We start from the raw sequence: 20400 nt of genomic DNA on the forward strand, positions 1-20400 counted from the left end.
CACTGTCTCTGCTTCTTGTACTAGAGTTGGCCGAGAGTTGTAGGTCGCATTTCAACCGAAGGTGGAGCTGGCGGATAAGCCTGTCGTACTGTGTTGTCATTATTGGCACTCGCAGTTTTCCCAATAAACTTTTCGAGCATCTCAGAATTACCAAGGTAATGTAAGAATCAGACCTGGTTTAATCTTAAGGGATATTAAAACATGCGCTTACATGGCTATGATTTTTAATCAAGCCCATTAAAATAAGCAAGAACCAGGAGACAATAGCTTTAAATAATTTTAGAGGATTGGGACTTGACATGAGAAATGAACTTTATGACTGCAGCGTTAAAAAGAAGATATAGGCTACAGAATAAATACATTGCAGGCCTGCACCCTTCTCATTCGGTTACAATTAACAATAACAACAGTAATAATAGTAATGTTATTATTATTATTATTATTATTATTATTATTATTATTATTATTATTATTATTTATGGAATGTCTGCTGTCCACATCTCTAGCATCAAAGACAATTTAATGCTATTCACTTGATTAAAGCAGCCAACACTTTGTGAAGGTGGGGCTATGAACATTTGATGCGCCTGTTTTCAGTCCGTCGCCACGGAGACATCAGCCTTCAAAGGGATTCTCTGGTAAATGATTGCCAAGGTGCCAGGTGGTCCATATCATAGAATGAACACTGCCTCACTTGCTGATACTATCACCTTTCTGTGAATGAGAACATAACCAGATTTATTTTATAATCCATTGTCAAAGTCTATACACTCTGATACCTTTCCAGTTTCATTTTGTGTTGGATTGCTAAAATAAATGAATCATGCCATGACAGGCAGTAGCCTACGCTGCAACAACTGTTATTATAAAGAAGAATTTCTAAAATTCCCTTGTAGGCCTATCTGTTTTTCCACCGATATTAAAATTGGAATAGACTGTGACATATACATGCATTGATGCCAAACTAGAACTAAGCAACTCAGTTTGCTTCCATCACTAGTTTATTCCTGGTTTGCAACCAATGAGTAGATGTATCTTAGTCATTGGAGAAATTAATACTATTAATACATGATAATATTTAATTAACCCAGCTTTCTGGAGGAGTTTTGTTACATGTTAGGCACTCAATCCAGGCATTATTATTCTGTGCCTCTAATCCCCGCAAACTGTTTTCAACCTTCTCCTCTCTTCTGCCCCCCCCCCCCCCCCACCCCCCTCATCACTCACACCGGATGACTTTGTCTCCTTCTTTGAAAAGAAGGTCGACGCCATTCGCAATTCCTTCTCCCAACCCTCTCCCCCCGCTGACCCTCCTACCTTCCCCAACTCCCTCCCTAACTCTACCTTAGTCCTCCCTCCTGATTTCCCCCGCCCCCCTTCTGTTATCCCTATCCTCCTTGTCTAACCCCCCCAAAAAATAGATAAATAAAGAAAGATAAATAATCCCCAACCCCTACAGAGGGAAATTACCAGTGTAATGTATGGCCGAAAAAACACTATTTATTTCTTAAATACCCTGTATTAATACTTTGCTGGTTGAATGCAAGTGTAGATTAAGGGTGATAATAATAGAAAACGTTTTTACTACTTTCCATTTTCCATTTAGAAAAGCTTAAGTTTAGCAGCAGATTTTCATCATGCCTTTTTTTTTATTGTGTTGTAAATTGAATTATACATTTAATTATAAATGTTTAAAATAGCATATTTTGCTCATTTATAAAAAAAATATGAAACGGAAATCTCTCATTTACACTCAGACTTTGGCACTCCAAGTTGTGGTCAGGTGCATCCTGTTTGGCCAAACTGAATAACATAATTAACTTGAACTTCCCGTGAAGGCACGAGGAGTGCACGCTGCCGCAGAAGGCAGGACGAGTAGGCTGGTCTTGGCAAGAATAAGGTCTTCCAACAGAGGTGAGTCACCTGTGTGTAATGGTGGATGTGTCCCGTGCTGTTTTGGTTTTTTCTTTTTCCATTAGGCCCACAGCCCACACCTTCGGAATCTCTTGGTAAAGAAAGTCAACAACGTAGCGTTAAGAAGGCTTCGGGAAACGCAGCCCTGGTATGGGCACGCTATGGGGGTATCTGTATGGGCACGCTCGGACCGTACTGTCCCCTAGGGTCCTCTTTGCACTTGTTCCTATGTTCAATCTACGCTTCATTGTACGTCGCTCTGGATAAGAGCATCTGCTAAATGCCTTGTAATAATGTAATGTAATGTAATGTACTGCTATCGAGATGATGCTATCGAGTTTGAATAAAGTATTATTATTATTATTATTATTATTATTATTATTTCTTCCATTATCTTAACCCGCTTATCCTGAACAGGATGGAGGGCTGGAGCCTATCCCAGCATACATTGGGCAAAAGGCAGGAATACACCCTGGACAGGTCGCCAGTCTATTCCAGGGCAAACACGCCATTCACTCACCCACTCATACCCACAGGCAATTTAGACTCTCCAATCAGCCTAAACTGCATGTCTTTGGACTGTGGGAGCTACCCGGAGTACCTGGAGGAAACCCACGCGAACACGGGGAGAACATGCAAAGTCCACACAGAGACCCCGGCCAGGATTCAAACCCAGGACCTCCTTGCTGTGAGGCGGCAGTGCTATTATTATTATTATTATTATTATTATTATTATTATTAGAGGTGGTTGCTGAGCTGAAAGTAGACTGGATGGAAACCTAACAATGTATTCTTCAGATCGTTGGCATGCTTGTTAATCAATGAAAAAGAATGAAAACAGGTTAATTCAATCAGAATCAGAATAATACATTGGCAGATAAACAGAGAGCTTCTTTATTCACATCATGTGATGGCGATGAAATTATGAATTCAGCTTAGGAAAATCTGTTTTAATCACTGAGTACACATAACAGAAAGAAAACCCCTCTCTGCTAACTGCTTTCAGCACAGCCTTCAATTAAGGCTACAAAACATGTGCTTGTGTAATTCAAATATTTGTCATGAATATTCTGTGTGGGTCATGAGGACAAAGAGTACATGTTTCCATAATTTAAAATAATGTTGTTAAAATGTGCACAATTGTATGATACTACAGACACTGCAGGACCTGGAGTCCAGTAATGCTGCTATAGTGACTGCCATAAACCTCAGAGTGACGCACAACAGCAACCTGACAGCATTGGGTGAGTGAGCATTGGGTGGGTGAGTGTAGTCTTCCTTTTCAACTTCGGAAGACTACAGTCCTTTGTCATCACCTCGTCCACTCAAAACACTGGTACGGGCCAACCCAGACGTGACAGGAATGGCAGTAGATATACTGACCATCATCAAACCAGCCACCCCACTCCATCTTTTCAACCATTGATCTCGGTCACGTCTTCTGTCTCTGTGGTGGAATGTGCTGCTCACAGAAGCCAGTACAGCCAATTACCATCTTCTGGTGTAGACTCAATACCCGCCTCCTCCTTTTTTTGTTTTGTTTTATGGCTTTTAATGAGTGTAATCTGTATATATTCTGTTCATTTTGTATTTCAGATATGGGTTAACATAGATAACTGGCATTAGTGGCTTTGTGTTTTCAACAGAGTAATTAGACGGAAGTCATATTTCAGCATTTCTGTGCATTATAGCATATACTGTACATGCACAGGCAATTTAAACAATCTATTGTTTTTCAAAGGCTTTGCCTCTATGTCAGAATTAAGAACTATTGGGAATTCATGAATATTCATGATTTCCATCTAGTGGATATTTAAGGTATTCCAATGAAACCAATCGGAAATATCTTTCCATTTACATAAAGATGCTAGGTTGAGTTAAAAAGTTAATATACTGAATTATTTACTGAAATGTAAAACACTTCAATTTATAGTTATAAAGATATATTTATTTGCATTTACCTAACTGAAATTGAGTTTAGCCATGCATTTGTTCAACTTCAGTGGAAAGTCAGTTAAACTAAAAACAAAAAACGATAAACAACATGATCAAAGATCAAAGAATAAATACATAGTTTACAAATGATCGATTTTGTGGATTTAATCAAAAACCATTGTTGATGGCCAATTATATCACAAGATGTGTGTGAAAGGGTGGGAAAGTAATTGATTTTGTGTCTAATATTGCCACCCAGTGCTGTAAAATGGAATATTTTAGCAAACTTTTGTTAGAGAGCTAATTGTAGAATAAATAATGACAGTAATTGATTTGACAGCTTAAACTGATACTAACTGTGTTTTCTAAAACTATTGAGAAGAAGAAGTAACATTAGCCCATACACCATGCAGATAATTACATTCCATGCAGGAAATTATCCGTGAAATGATTGTCCTGCCAACAATGTTGGAGTCTGTACACAAAAATACTTTTTTTTGTCAACAAAATAGTATTTTGACCCATGAAACACAGCATGTTACAAATGCTGCACCATGCATAGCCAATCCCAAAAACATTTGTACCTCAGAGGTTTTACAGTACTGGACAATATCTTACCATCTTATCCAGGTCAGTCACCAGTGGCATTGGTGAGCTGAAAATTGATTGGGTGGAAAACTTGATTGGATTGGTCTCGACTGATTTTTGGTCTCTATCTGTTTTCATTCTTTTTTTTTTCATTATCGATAGAGCAATGAATTCACAAAATAGACTATTCTACACCATTGGATATAGCCAGCTGTCCTTAGGCCATTTAGTAAGTAATACAATAATATTTATTTGCATTGCAAAATTGTTAGTGGATACATGTAGATCTCTTCCTTCTTTGTACTCACACTGTGAGAATATTCATGGAAAAGGTCTGCAAGGCGCAAATTTTAAACAATCTTGAAGCACCAGTTTTATTATGCTGAATGCTAATGCAGTAATTAACAGGGTGGGGTATCTTTTTTCATGAAGTGTACTTTGTGATTAAAACTGATTTTTCTGAATTTAATTTATAATTTAGTCTCCCTAACTTCATGTGAAAATGCTGTGTGCTACTTGCCAATTGATTACTCAGACCATTGGCTTGCTTGTTAATCAAGGGAAATTAATGAAAACATGTTGAGACCAATCAATTTAATGGAACATTTTCAGCTCACCAACCGACACTGTCAGTTGCTACTCCTTCAGGATCAATCGTGAGTGTGTCCCAATACTTGAAAAATGCATCCTCCTTTCCTCCACTCATCTCCTCTCCCCATACTTCCTAATAGAATGAGGAGATGATACATTTTTTTGAGTATTGAGATCTACCCAGCGTGTCCCAGTAAGCTCCCTGGAGGTTGGTATTATTGAAATTAGTGAGGTCAACAGAGAACACTGCGGTGTGAACCAGCAGGTTATTCACAGGTACATGACATAGTCCATGTTGGAAATGGGGTTTAAGACTTTCCATGATCAGTTCTATATTGCAGTTGAGGATAACAGTTTAAATAATAACTGCAAGAGTTAGCAAATTGCAAAGGCAAGCAAAAGTCTAGAATCAAGACTAGATACTGAAAGCTTTCTTATACCAACACTAAGTAAGTGATTGAATGCACATCACTAATCATAAACCACTGAGAAGCTAACTGTCTATATACTTTTGGTCTCCTAAAATGGCAGGACTATGAATAAAAAGGAATGTAATTCCTACTTTCCTACACAATATAGATGTTTAGATAAACGGTAGCAGTCTAATTTCACTAAATGTACTGATTTGACTTATTTTTACTATCAATTGGTGTGTGTCTGGAACATGATAAGAGAAAGACAAAATTTAGATTACAAAAAACACTTAAATGCTATTTTATACAAGTACTCCCATAATAGTACATCTCATTATGAAGTGCTTGTGGCACTTAATACAATTTTTTCTTTGAATAAACAACAACAAATCCAAGAGTGCAATTGCAGCATTCAGACATTTCAGTGAAAAATCTGTGGTTTGAAAATCAAAAAGTGAAGCTGGGAGTTTTGTTTCTTGGTAGGCCTATCTGCAATCAGTTCATCCTCTGTCATTGATACTTGAAGTAGCTAATAGTAGTTTTAGCTTGCAACACTCGCTATTGGAAATAAATTAATGAATATAACCCTCTTATAGACTATATTTATGATTTCATAACTGTCAATAATGAAATAATAATTTTTTTATTTATTACTTTAAAAAAAAATTCATTTAATTCATTGTAAATTTTCCAAGTCATAATGTACAGATTGCGGTTGTCAATTTTTTCATGAACTACAACTGATCATTTCTGGCCTTAGTAAGGATTGTCTGCATATACAGTAGGTCTCAAAGACCCAGGATAGGTACAATTGTGTAGCATTTATAGACCCCATCAAATTGTATGAACACATTTTTTATATAACTGCTACACTCCTGTACAATAGAGTGTAGCAGTCATATAAGGCTGAGGATTTTACAAAAGGCAGAGGATTCACTCCTGTCTCGGGTAGCACTCCTGTGTTTATGGAAATATGCAGTATGTGGCTGTGTGGATGAGAGCTTGGATGAGATTTGTAGGCTGAAGGGTCTCAGAAAGTCAATGCTGAGATAAATGTAAAGACATTTATTCAGGTTTTCTCCGTAGTAGCCTTACCCTGCCAGTGCTTGATTTTATACTGCTAGCTCTACTTCACCAAAGCGTAGCTTGCAATTTATGCACAATTTAATTTTGCCTTGTTCTGTTGTCTTTACTAGAAATGTAGCCTATGTAAATACTATACAATTTACAATTTACAAAAAAATGCCATGGGATGTCTTCCATCATGTAAGTACTAGGTTGAATCAGTTCCAAGACACGCCTCCGAGGGCCGTGCTTCAGCATTCCTATGACAAGCTGAAAACTTTGCTGTACCCCTACTTTGCATACGGGTTTGAAGTGGGAGAGGAGGAACTCATTGACTCGACTGGTCTAAAATCAAGTAGCACTTAACGAAACGCAATGTCGAGTCTGAGTCTCTCCCTTTGCACGATAGCACTATTCACATTGTTATTTATTACATTAACGTTTTTCCAGGACAAGTGGCAGTTACACGTACATGCCAGAGATCTTGTCAATGAAATTCCTCATTTGAATTCTGTTTCCCATCGTAAATCGTTAGATGAAGAACTCCAAGAGCGGCGCAAGGAACTTTTGATTTACTACAATGGATCTGTGAGGAAGGTTGAGGCGCTGTCGGAAAAAAATACACAACACCTCTCATTAAGGAGTGAATGGGTTGCAAAGATCAAGGAGAGTATACTTTCTTTTGCTACAATAACCGACGCCATTGGGTGCGATCAACTCCGTTACATTAAAAATGTGGATTTCTTAGGCGCGGGATACACCAAGACTGTGGTAAAAGGCGTTTTACCGAAAGGATTTCCGGTTGCTCTTAAATCTGTGAACGAGAAAGGGAGTGACATGCGAAGATGTATCGAGGACTTTAAAGACTTGGAAGGCTGTCGCGAACTTGTGTCTTGCAAATTGATTAAGGAAATACTCTTGCTACAGCATCTACGACATCCAAATATTATCAAGGTACGTTGCTACTGTAAATACAATGAAATTAACTTCATTGAACCTTAGGTATGTTGACACATTTATAAAGTAAACTCACGTAAGTGCTGGGTTTAAATCAAAAGCTTGTTGTATCACACAATATCTTCATTTGAAATATATTGCATTGACATTTAGGCGTACATACATTAATTATTGAATTATATATCTTTCACTGTGTTAGATTCTGTTTCAACCCACAGAATTCTGATGGTAGATTTTGATGTGATACTTTGACACTATACCTTTTGAGCGTGTATGTCATATAAATGAAGGTTAAACAATGAATTTGTGTGATTTTATTTGCTCACTGAAACTGATCCTGCCCCCTTCCCTGCAGCTTCAGGGGCACTGCCTGTGGAGCCAGCAGGCTGGGGGAGTCACAGCTGGGGGAGTCACAGCTGCCTTTGAGCAAGGGTCCCCTCTTCAGATGATCCAGCTTCTGCAGAGCCCCTGGGAGGAACGTTTTCGGGTGAGACAACAGAATTGGTAATCAGAATATGTACCCAGCCCTCAAGCATAGGCACACCTGGCGGTGAGGGACTTTTGTAAAGACCGTGTGTGTGTGTGTGTGTGTGTGTGTGTGTGTGTGCACGCGCGTGCATGCAAGCACGCACACAGGGGGAGTATCCATTCTTTACATGGAGGGGATTAACTAATCCCACCCTTTGCCTCAGTCTCAGTTTCCCATGACAATGATCAAACACCCTGAGAGACAGATGTCTCAACTCTTAAACTCTGAAGCCCTCTGTGTACATTCTCCCCCGCCTTGGGTGCTGAGTCATTATCAGGTCTCATCATCCAGGCTAGAGGCAGACAAGCCCAACCTTTTCCACCTGCTTGGATCAGATGACCCGAGTTTCCATTCAGAGAGACTGTCTTCCAGTTATTGTGAACATTCCTTCAGGAATGTTATAGGTCCTGAACCTAACCAGAGTTTGGGGAAAGGGTTTCAAGGAGCAGTTCCCCCAAAAATGTAATGAAAGTATGTTTCCACTTACCCAGTAGTTTTACTTAGTTTCACTTCGATGTGATGAATTCTAGATTTAAAAACCTTTTATATGCAGTTCACCGTGATAAAATGGACCCTCTATATGGAGGGTCTACTCTTTTCTAGTAATTACCCAACTATTTATATTCAAAAAGCTCAACAGCAATGTCTCTTAGGTGTAATTCTATGAATTTTATATAAATTGAAATACCTCCATCACTTTAAATTAATGTATTTGAAATGCGTCATTGCTCTGTAGTTTTAGGCGTGTTTTAGTCTGGGTCTGATTGGTTCTGACCAGCTATGTGGTTTTAGGTGTGTTTAGGTCTAGTGAGGCTACTCCACTACCTTTCCCGGTCCCCGCTGGGTTCTGTGGCACTACTGGACTTTCATCCCCGCCAATTTGTCCTGGTGGCTGGGGAGCTGAAGCTGACGGACCTGGATGATGCCAGCATACAGGTGCCGAAGTGCCAGACTGAGACAGACTGTGTCCTGCACTTTCCCATCAAGAACTTCAGTATCCCATGTTCTCCTGAAGGAGTGTGCCAGGGACTGAATGAGAAAAGGAACCTCTACAATGCCTTTAGGTATCTAATCTGGCTACCACTTTCTTGAAATATCATTGATGGGTTAAAAAAAAAGTGTTGTGAACATTGTGGGCTAGCAACCTGGGCAACCAGGAGAATTTGTGCAGTCTGATTGATTTTATGATCTGAGGGAGCTTTTCTGACAGGACCTGTTTGATTAGGTATTTTTTCATGTACCTGCTGCCACATCAGGCTCCACCCACTCTGAGGCCCCTGATTGATCAGATCATGAACTCGACTGGTGAGGAACTACAGATCTGCTTATTTTTAACATGATTACATTTGAATGAGAAACCCATTGTTAATCAGAGAGAAAACACTTGTGCTTGTCAGTCTTTAGCCTGCATACGTCTTAAAATGAAGGTCATTACAGATACCTTTTTCTTTTACAGGGGAGCTGAAAAGTGATGTAAGCAAAACCAGGGAGGCCTTTGAGGAGATCCTGAACCTGTACAAGTCTGGGCTTTACCTGCAGAACCTGCCATCTTCAGTCAAAGGTAGTTATACGAATTGCTTTAAAATGTCTTGCTCATTGCCTCCTCCAGGAATATCACCTAGAAAACTGGCACTGTGGTTGTCACATGATATTGTAATGCTTCAGCTGCTGTCAATGCATGTGAAAAGTTTGACAGCACTTGCAGTGATGTTGAAACCAAGGCTGGAAACCAAACATAAGCAGCCATTTTTATTTTATTCCTTGCCCAAGAGCTCTCATATTCAAACTAAACATATATGTTATGGTTGAAATATCATGCTATCTAAAACCTAACTTGCACACCACTGTTATCCAGATGCAAAAACCAGTGACAATGAGTAATCCCGGCATCAAAAAACAAGGAAAAAAGGGAAAAGTTTTGGATCCTATTTGCCTGCTTTAAATTGCCTGAATGCTGAGTGGATTTTTGCATGAAGTTGACCATACATAATTTGGGTTCAATCTAACCACAACGCTGTAAAAACTACACTATCACTATGAAGCTGCGCTTAAGCACTGGATTTAAGACACCGGTATGTCCCTTAAGTTATCAAAGTGGGAGTTTAATTTAACTGTGTGAGTTAATGCATTTTACAGTTGCATGCCTTTTGGTTGCTTCAACCCTAGTGGTGTTTTTTTTTTCAGCTCAAGTGTGTCTGCAAATTGTGGGTCCAGGCTTTAGGGCTTTATTCTGACTCTTACATCAGTCAGCATCACTCCAATGTGCATATCAGTTGCATTGTGGCATTTTGTCTTAATTTAGATAAATTAAATTAAATCAATGACTGTTGCAAGAGGTGTGATATTTAGATATCAATAACTGAGCAAGGAAAAGCCCAAGATCTGTGAAAATGTGTATATAGATGCAATTTTGTTACAGAAAACATGCATCTACTTTTGAGGGGTCTTATCTCCATTTGGCCATTTTTGACATTGTTGGAAGAGTTGAATAAATATGAGTTTATTATAATATTATAATAGGAGATATTTATTCTTAAAAGTTGATTAAGGATGTAACTTCAACATATGTGGGCCAAATAGAATATTCCATAGGTCATATCTCAGCTAATGTTATTAATAACATGTTCTTCTTTACACAATGAGGAAGTGATCTCAAATGACTCTCGTTTACAAAATTACACTAAAAGTATGTTTACTTTTAGAGATATGACCCCCCAAAATTGGTCCCTGGTGAATAAAAGTACATTTCTATAGCTGAATATCTTCCAAACGAAAGTAAATGCATGTTTGTGAGATATGAATTCTACATACAAAAATATCCCTACATAAAAATTTAGAGATTTTCTTGTCTAAATATCACATTTAGTTTTTCATTGTGACACCCGGCAAAGTTTAAATAGCTCTACAGAGAAAGCAAAATGGAGTATGAAGCTCATGTTCTCAGGAATTTTATATTGTCTATCAACACACAGAAAACTAGAAAACTCAAAGCAGTGCTGTGGTGCAACCTCCTGGAGTTGGCATGGAATGGCCCACATACATCCAGTCACCTATATCCTCTTCATCATTTCTAAACCCAGGGGAAACCCTGTAATGACATTGCCAAAGTTCTTGTTCCCCATTAGCTCACCCCCATGCATGTCTCTGCTCTGACCCTGGAGTGCCAGTGTGTAACACTAAACCCCACTAGCCACCTTCACGGTGAATGAGAAGGTTCTGTTTCAGTCAGGGGCTCTCTATAATGCGGACCAGATGGGTTGTGGCTACACTAGTCTCTGAAAGTCTGTCTCCCACACAGATTACATGGCCCTGCCGGGCGTAAGGGCCTCGGGGGGTGGGGTCTACCGCTGCTGGCCCTCATACAGCCAGAAGGCCTGCGTTCTGTCCGTGCACTGCGCCCGCGAAGCAACCTTCATCTGCAGCTCACACCCTCAGTGCGCCAGCTTCACCCTCGGAGCCCAGGTTACCTGGACAGGTGAGCAGGGCTTGGCCATGACATGGGTAGTGCTTCTAATGTAAGCCGGGGGAACCTTGAGGGAAAGTGCTGTTTTTAAAACTCTGGCGCCAGACCAGCTGCATGTGGGGTTTAGTGTGAAATGTGATTTGAGATGGCATGCAATCAGTCAATAACTAACAGAATATGAATGTGAGGTTTCATATTATGAGACAGTATTTATATTGTGTATGGCAAGGGCGAAGACAGGGCACCTTCGGGCAGCCATTCTTGCTCTTTTAAGCTGAACAGGTTTTTACTCTCAACTATTTTACTGGAAAAACACAGTGGAGTCCTCTGGACCTCTAGATCTTGCTATCCATGGAATTTTACATTTTGTTCACAAAATCTTTGGATTGCTAACTTGTTTCTTTAAAATGTGTTACCCATGTGTTTGAGAACATCTTAGAATACTTAGATCTTGTAAAGAACAAGAGCCTTAGTCACGTTTGCTGAGCTGGCCATACATTGCTTGAATAAAGAATTAACTGCTTAGACCAACATGGGCAGACACACAGGGGAGGAAGCTTGTATGTCTGATTTTTAAAATCTTGTTAAATGAAGAGAGGCTTTCAACACATTTCAGGTTAGGGTAGAGAAAGTATTGCATTTTTGCTGCTGGAGTGTTAACTTGCACATCCCCTTTCCCCTGCCTGTTTGCAGGACGGCGGCTGGTCTACTTCAGAACTGGTTTCGCTGATCTCCTACCAGATGTGGATTCCATGGTGTACATAAAAAAGCCCTAAGCCTGAGGACCGAAGCTGACTCAGAAGAAGTGGTTTGGATTGAATGGTGGCTAGGGCTGTCTGGAATGTCTGAAATAAATTTATATAATATATTTATATGGATTTTGTTCCATGGTTGTTTGATCTGATTGCCAATACTTTGGATTGCCAAGAAGTATTTAAAGGGATTTCCCTCGGGGTACAATTATGAAAAAGAAAAAAGAAACCACCTGAATTTCTTTCCCTTGTTTATTGTGCATGCAGGGCCAGGTTCAGTGGTTGAGACTGGGATCTTTAAGAACAATCACAGTGCTGAAAACCTGAGGAGAAACAAAATGAAAACATGCTCGTAATGTTAATGATATCTGAAATAATGTGACTCTGTGATAGATTTCCAGGCATATGGGTAGAGCTGCATTTTAACAAGCAGAAAAGTATTGAAACACCAAAGTGATCTTGTAGGTGTATGCCTCATTCCTGATATGCACCATTTTTTATATGAATGTATGTAAATGTAACATAAATGTATATATGCTAACTTTACATTACATTACATTAGATTTTCACCCTATGGGTACTAATGGATTTCATGTATTAATTCTTTCTGAGAAAGATTATATTTATTGACTTTGGAGCAGAAAGTCTTTCCTGTATAAATAACTGTTCATGAGCCGGGTTTACAGACACAGATTTGGCATTTCCCTTGACTAAATTCTGTTCCGTATGGAGAACCTCCATTCAAAATTTAAATTGGGCTAGAACTTGGCTTAATCTGTGTGAAACTGGCCCTATATCTTTTGTATAATAAACACCTTAACACATATTTTCTTGGTGTATGATGTTTTTCAAAGATTTGCAAAATGGGAACATTATGACTTCCTGCATTTTCAATACATTAATACATTAATACGTTTTATTTAACATATTGGCCATAACTGCATTTTTTTGTAAAACGTAAGGCTTCACCAGATACAGATAAAATGAGCAAGGATTGAAATGTTTAAATTAGCAAAGAGACTAAGGAGGATATTTAATTTCTTAATAATTTGTATTATAGTTCATTTAAAGAAATATAAATAATTAAGATTATTAAATTAGGCCACAATATATATTTCTGTCAGCAACCAGACGGCATAAAGATCAGTTCTTCATTTTTTAAAATGAGGAAGCATTTCTTTAAAAAGGCAGCAGTCAGCTTACCAGATCTTACAATAGGAGCAGAGCCCCTTGGTTTATTTCAGTGCTATAGATGTCTTTTGACGTGTTGGCAAAAATAAAAACCTAGATGCACTGAAAGGGCATTTCTCATTATCAAACATTGTTATGTTCATACATATCGTATTTTTTTTTACTATTTATTCTCTTTTGGTTCTAATTTTTATTGATTGTAAATAAGAATCAAACTGACTGCATGTGTCTTAAGGCAGTGCCTAGAATGGGAATACACCATACAAAGTTTCTACAGAAACTTGGAATGCATGAAAGTGATCGCCTAAGGGGGCATTATAGTTTAATGATGACATGTAAATCAATCTTAAATGGAAGGTCTTTCTCATGCGAAGAGGAATGCTTGCATAATTCCGGGAAACAATGAAAGTAAATATAACGTTTGCACACAAATGGGGGGGACCATCTACCTCTTAAGGGGCTTCCATTCATAAGCGAGGCTAGAGAGAAGCAGATAAATCTAGGGTCTTCGGCCCTTGTAAAAGTGTCGGGAAGGGGTAGGGCTGTTTGACTGCAATCACAATCTGCCACCCTGTCACCCCCACAAGCATTGATAAGACATGATAACTTGTGTTGTGTCACCAGAGCTAACTGGAAAAGCTTGTACTGGCTTTTCTGGCATTACTGGAAATGTCTCCATGGCCCAGACAGCTCTGAGGGGGGGTGGGCGCGGTTACTGTTTTATTGTTTTCATTAAATTTTTGCTGTGATTTCACTTGTTTGCCATTATACTGTTTCTCTAGGTCAACAAGTTTTGTGCTGGGAAGTTGTAAGACAGTGTCTGAGGCAGCATGTAAGCCATTAAATTAGCAATAATTACTCTTTTAATTTCACGTGGATGCAATGTCTGATTTCTTGGTACTTGTGTTTGCATGTTACTGGTGTGTCCCTGACTTCTGTTTGCCATGTGTTCAGTATAGGAGGCTCCACATTCCACAGTCTGCCTGGTAATGCATTATTAATTTGCTTGAGCTTAGCTCAGCATGCTGCTAGTAAGAGTGCCATGTGCATTTATTTTGTTATATGATGAAGTGAGAAATGGATTTTTGCATTTGCATCTATCAATTGCAGCTGAAATGTCACTCAGAACATGGTTATATTGAAGCAAGATTTAAATGAGGAGCCAAATTTCTGAAGTCTATTAATGATAAATGTTCTTTGCTTTTCTCAGTATTATTTTGAAAACTGAAAATCATTTCTTCCCTCCCATGGTTTAGTTTATTTTCCTCAATAATCCTAGTCTGGTTGTTATGGGTTTATTACCCTTTGCATGGAGAGACTAGGTCTGAATAAGTGTTCAAAGACAGCAATTCCACATCACCCTCTCTTCCATACAGTGCTCTTCATTGCTGAATTTGACAGGTGGTGAGCATTATGTATTTGAAGGCTTGTTAATACCACCCCAATCCCTGCACATCTTTCCTTCCATTTTGTTTCTTTAGTTTCCAGTTTCACACCAGTTATTTCCATCATTTTATTCATGACTTCATGACTTCCATCTGGAAATAATATGTTCTGAAAACAAGCCGTGGCAGGTTGGGGTTGTACAAGGGGGCACTGGTGCCCCGAATGGTGTTTTGGTTGGTTTAAGAGCTACCAGAGAGAGGCTAGTCAGACTTCCCACTGTTTGCTCTGCTCTGTGAGTTGAGGCAAGTGATTCAGAGTCCTGACTTTAACCCAGCAGAAGGTTTGTGTTTCATGGACTTCCATACATGGTAATATGCAGTGAGGAGGATGTAAGCAGATGAATGCAGTACTATATAGTATTAATGTAGAAAAATGAATGCTAGGAAAGAAATGTCTGAGGTGTCCCCTGTGTTTCTTGCATGTATTACTGTATAACACCCCCCCGGGTTAGGGCAAGGTTAATGGGGTGACGGAGTCATGAGAACTCTGTGCACACTCACACCACATGAGATCAAATTTCCTTTTGAAGACTTCCCTCCAAAATCCATCTTCCTGTGCTGGGGATAGATCTCTCCCAACCACCTACACACACACACACACACACACACACACACACTGTTCATATAAATCATCCCTGTCCGTCTCTTCTGCTTTCTCTCTTGGCTCTTTGTTGCCTAGGACCTGATTAAGGCTGAGTACACTCAGTAACCATCTTATTAGGGACACCTGTACACCAGCTTGTTAATGCAAATATCTCATCAGTCAATCACATGACAGAAACTCAATGCATAAAAGCATACAGACATGGTCAAGATGTTCAGTTGTTTGTTAACATCAGAATGGGGAAGAAATGTGACAGAAGTAACTTTGACAGTGAAATGATTGTTGGTGCCAGACAGGGTGGTTTGAGAACATCAGAAACTGCTGATCTCTGGGGAATTTCTGTAAAAAAAAAACATGCAGTGAGTGGCATTTCTGTGGGCGAAAACACCTTTTTAATGAGAGAAATCAGAGAAGAATGGCCGGACTGGTTCAAACTGAGGAGAAGGCAGCAGTAACTCAAAAAGCCATGTGTTACAACAGCAACTCTCAACACACAACATGCAGAACCTTGAAGCAGCAGAAGACCAATCTAAAGTAGAAAAATAAGTTTTAAAAAAATACAGAAAAGCGCTATGGATTATGATTTTCCATGGAAGACACACAAAGAGTGTGTTTTTAATGACTGGATAGTGACATGCTGAGGGTTTAATGTCTTTATAACTGCCGTTACTGTGAGACTTGTGAAGTGCTGACTTTAGGTACTAGTTACTAATTAGTTGATTGCCTCAAAGATAATAAAACCATTAGAATCTTCTGGGGCCTGTTAAATTTTGGTGTCATTATGAGGTAATTGTGGCATGTCCCTCCAGGTCATTACCACAGTGCCAGTAAATGCCTTGCAAGAATTCAAAGGAAATTAAATGAATGGCAGTTCTGGCTACTAAGGTTAATGAGTCATGATGCTGAAACGCACCTACTTTAGAGCCTTTCAGTGAGTCAATATAAACACCAGGCTTTCTGGAAAAGGGCCAGTGCCGATGAAGACCCCTGGGTTTCTTTAAGGAGAGCTGTGGTTTAGAGACAGAAAAGCTGTAGAAGGAGAAAGAGAGAGAAGGAAAATGAGACAGAGTGCCAGTAGAAGACCTAGTGTTATTAACATGTTTCATTTATGGCTTTGCAGTATCAAGTATGCAAAACTAAACCATATTGTTTCTTACTACTGCAAAAGAGTAGAAATTAAACTGATTATGAGCACAAAATAAATTATGCCTTACAAACTAGTACATGCTGTCATTATGACACATCCATGTCACGTAGTTAAAGAAAAAGTTTCTAAATTTTCCATAGATCTATGAGAACATCAAAATTTAGCAGAGCATTAACTGTTATGGTTCATTTTCTTCATTAGCAGAGATGTACATAATGTATCTCATTATGATCCTACTTCCATTCCTTTAGCTGTTTTGACAACTGATTGTTTAGACGATAATGACTGGTACTGTCATGTGTGAATGCTATCAACCCATTAAAATAATTGGTTGTGCGAACAAGAGAAGTTACTAGTGGTGTGGGAGAAGTTAATTGTGGCAATGTTCTGCATTCCCTGTGTGAAAGCAGCTTGTGATTGAGTGAGAAAGAGTGCGAGAGATCTAAGCTACAAGATCAAAGTAGACCCTGAAGGGTGGGGGGCTGCAGAAAAAGGCAAGGTAAGGATCAGGCTGCCCCACAGGGGGGTTGATCAGTCGCTCACACCCTGGGGATTCCCCTCCTGGTGCACATGGCCTGCAATATGAAGACCCAGAGCTAGCAAAGGGCACCTCCTCCTCTTTTGCCCTAGGCTATAGTGTGTTTATTGGGAACTCTGTGTGACCCCTGGAAGCACACTTTGAAACAGCCATATAAACATATAAACATTACGGTGGCAGACCAAACACTGCTGGAGTCTGTGGGCTCACAGTCATTACACAGTGCCCAATGGCTTGCAGGTAGTTCCCAGTTCCTTTATCTTTAACTATGAACACTGAGCGCATTACAGGTCATCATAATGTAAGCAAGTTGGCCTTTGAAGCTGAGAAGCTGAAACTAAAGGACCATTTTTGTCCTCTGGTTCATAATCATATCTTCATAATTCATTGTGTGTTCCTAGACAACACAAGAGAAATTCTGGTCCTGGGTACTGCAGCTTGAGGGCTGGATTCTTCCTCAGATTCCAGATGTTTCCAGGGCAGATGAAGGGATGAAAGATATCAACACTTCTGGTTCAGGCCATGTCAATTAGCAGCACCTCAAAAACTTCTTTTTTTGCTTTTTGCCTCAGGACAGTGATCAATGGCATTAGCCAAGATGAAAGGGTGTAATTGCAGGGAATCAGTCTCTCTGCATACCCATAATTCAGGAAGTTACAGAAGAAAATGGAGAGAAAAGAGAAAAATGAGGATTCTCTAACTGTGTTCTGAAAGTTCATGGTGAAAGACAATATGAAGATAACACCCCCTTTTGTAAAACCTGTGAAATTATTTCACCTTCAAAATCCTGTTTCATGAGTCAAACAAATTAAGAACATATGTTGTCTGGGTCATCTCTGCCAGCCATGCTTGGAGAGAGTAGAGTTGAACCTAAACTCCTCTGAAGGCAATCATACGCCTGCGGCCAGTAGCCAGGGGCAATCTGTGAGGACAATAAATTCTGAAATGAGCTTGTAGTGGTGTGTCAAGGGATGTACATCTTTGGGGGACTTTCTACTTCACCTTTGAATAATATGTTAAAATAGATCAACAAAGTAAAAAATGAAATGCTTTTTTGTCAACTTTTTATGACGGGACTGACCAGATTGACACTAATATGAGACAAAACCATCCGGTTGCCAGGCATGTGCTTTGTTAATAAATTATTGATAAACTTTTTATGATAAATCATGATCTCCTGCAGGTGCTTGTGATTAAATGTATCCATGTTGAAGTACAACCAATCGTATTGCCGGATAATTCGCAGAAAGCTTTCACAGACACTAGGAAATATTGTGTGGTGAGGACTGTGAATCTAAAATATAATTCAAATATATTCATATGCAGTCATCCCTACTGAGTCAACACTTGTGGGAAACATTTGGTGGTATTTAATTTAATGAGAGCATCCATCTGCAGCCTGCAAGACTGTGCAGACAAACTCATCTCTGATTTACAGCTGCAAGTATTTTTGGATACCAACTTTGCACACCCTCAGAAATCTGTTTGGTCCTTTGCATAGCCTAGCCTCCATCTTGCCCACCCAATCAGAGAATGAGCATTGTGAACAAGCAATACATTAATACATCCTGCACGAATTGCCCACAGCCAAATGTACATGTCACAAGAAACGCTAATTTACAGATGGCATGTGCTTTATAAACCACCACTTCAACATGGTTACTTTCTTTTTAAACTTTATTTTAGCCTCTATGCATATGAAAGAGAATGCTTTGCAAGTTACTAATGTAATTATTTGTGGTACTTTCTTTGGCAGTAAGCTATTGTCTTCTTTTTTAACATGCAAAGAATATGCCAGTGTATAATGTAGTCCAATGTCAAGTACACTATTGATTGTTTATCATGTGGCAATGTAGAACAACAGAAAGCTAGTTTTGGCAGAGATATTTTGAAGATAATGAGAGCAGAGGAGCCGCAGCTTTAAAGAGTCAAAACTTAAAACACAAAATGGGATCATAGAAAAGAGAAAATGGACTACAGCATGGTTTTTTTTTTTAAGTCGCTGACTCAACCAAAGTGTCTGACAACAGAGCACTAGAGTGAGTCTACATTATTGTATGTTGAAGTCACTAAATTTGAAAAGGAATCCCACCTATAATTTCAAAAAGCCGACCCTGTCAATGCATTCCAGAATTGGCCGTGATTGATTGACAGACATTTCAGAGTCTTCCCTGCTGTAAGTGTCATGTCTAGGAAACGACAGAGTCCAAATCTCCAATTTGTCGAAAAACATGTTCACGAGGGAAAAGACACCACGGCAGCAAGCTCTTCAGGAAAATCTGACTTTATTTAGCACAAGTGCATAAAGCCGGACCAGTTCAGCAGAAAACATGGACCTCGACTGTCATTTTTACACCCATTTTATACACAGTTACTCCTCCTACAACTCCTCCTCAAACCACATTGTGGCAAATCACCCACACTGTTCTTATCTTAACTCCACCCAAAGCTCCTCCCACAACGTTATTGTGGGAAATCGCCAAAGGTCCTTATGCTCTGCCAACTACTAACAAAGTTCAGGATGCCCTCCGTCCTCACTTCACCCCGCACCTGCTCTTGGCAGAGTGGAAAACTACAAGACTTCATAAAGTTCTGGATGCCCCCCCTCTAACACACACGTCATCCATACACGTCACTCTGTATCTTTCCACATATGGGTCACTTTTCTATCATGATCTTATGAGCAGTAATCATTGAAAATATACAGACATACTAAACATTTGATTAATATTCTCTTCTAATATTCTTTTCTAATATACAGACATACTAAACATTTGATTAATATTCTCTTCTAACTGAGTAAATGTACGTTGCATTCTTTTCATTCTTTGCTCTCATTTCAACAGTTTTCACTGTGGTTTCATAAGCTCAGCTATAATGAATGTTCTAGGTTAATTTGATTTGATGACAAGCAGCGTACATGTGATATATTGATTATAAGTCACTTGCATATAGATACACTTCTGGCATAAATCATCGAGAATCCCGGAGAAACCAGCATCATACTTTAATATGGATATATTGATACACGTTTAGCATACATCGTCAAGAGTTTTGGAGGAACCAGCCTGCTCACTAAGGTGGAGTCTGATTTTGACTTGTGATTGTTTATCATGCTTTTAGGAGGGAGATCTTTTGTTCTGTGAATTTTCCCCTACATAAGATCCAGTTATACCAGAATTCACTAATGCTGGTAGCTTGTCTGAGCTAGTAGCTGCTCAACCAGCAACTGTACCTGTACTGTTTCAAAACATAGCTTGAGCTGGTC

The 20400-nt window shown here is 39.2% G+C and overlaps 1 protein-coding gene across 1 annotated transcript; it reads left to right on the plus strand.

Moving 5' to 3' along the window:
- Positions 1-3058: 3058 nt before the first annotated feature.
- pkdccb (protein kinase domain containing, cytoplasmic b) lies at positions 3059-12231 on the plus strand. Its single transcript, XM_061239471.1, has 8 exons — positions 3059-3158; positions 7042-7460; positions 7819-7950; positions 8785-9056; positions 9218-9297; positions 9449-9553; positions 11291-11467; positions 12149-12231. Exons 1-8 carry the CDS (start codon positions 3059-3061, stop codon positions 12229-12231), a joined length of 1368 nt encoding a protein of 455 aa, XP_061095455.1.
- Positions 12232-20400: the final 8169 nt, after the last annotated feature.

Source organism: Conger conger, chromosome 1 (assembly GCF_963514075.1).
Source record: "Conger conger chromosome 1, fConCon1.1, whole genome shotgun sequence".
In the NCBI taxonomy this organism is placed as follows: Eukaryota; Metazoa; Chordata; class Actinopteri; order Anguilliformes; family Congridae; genus Conger; species Conger conger.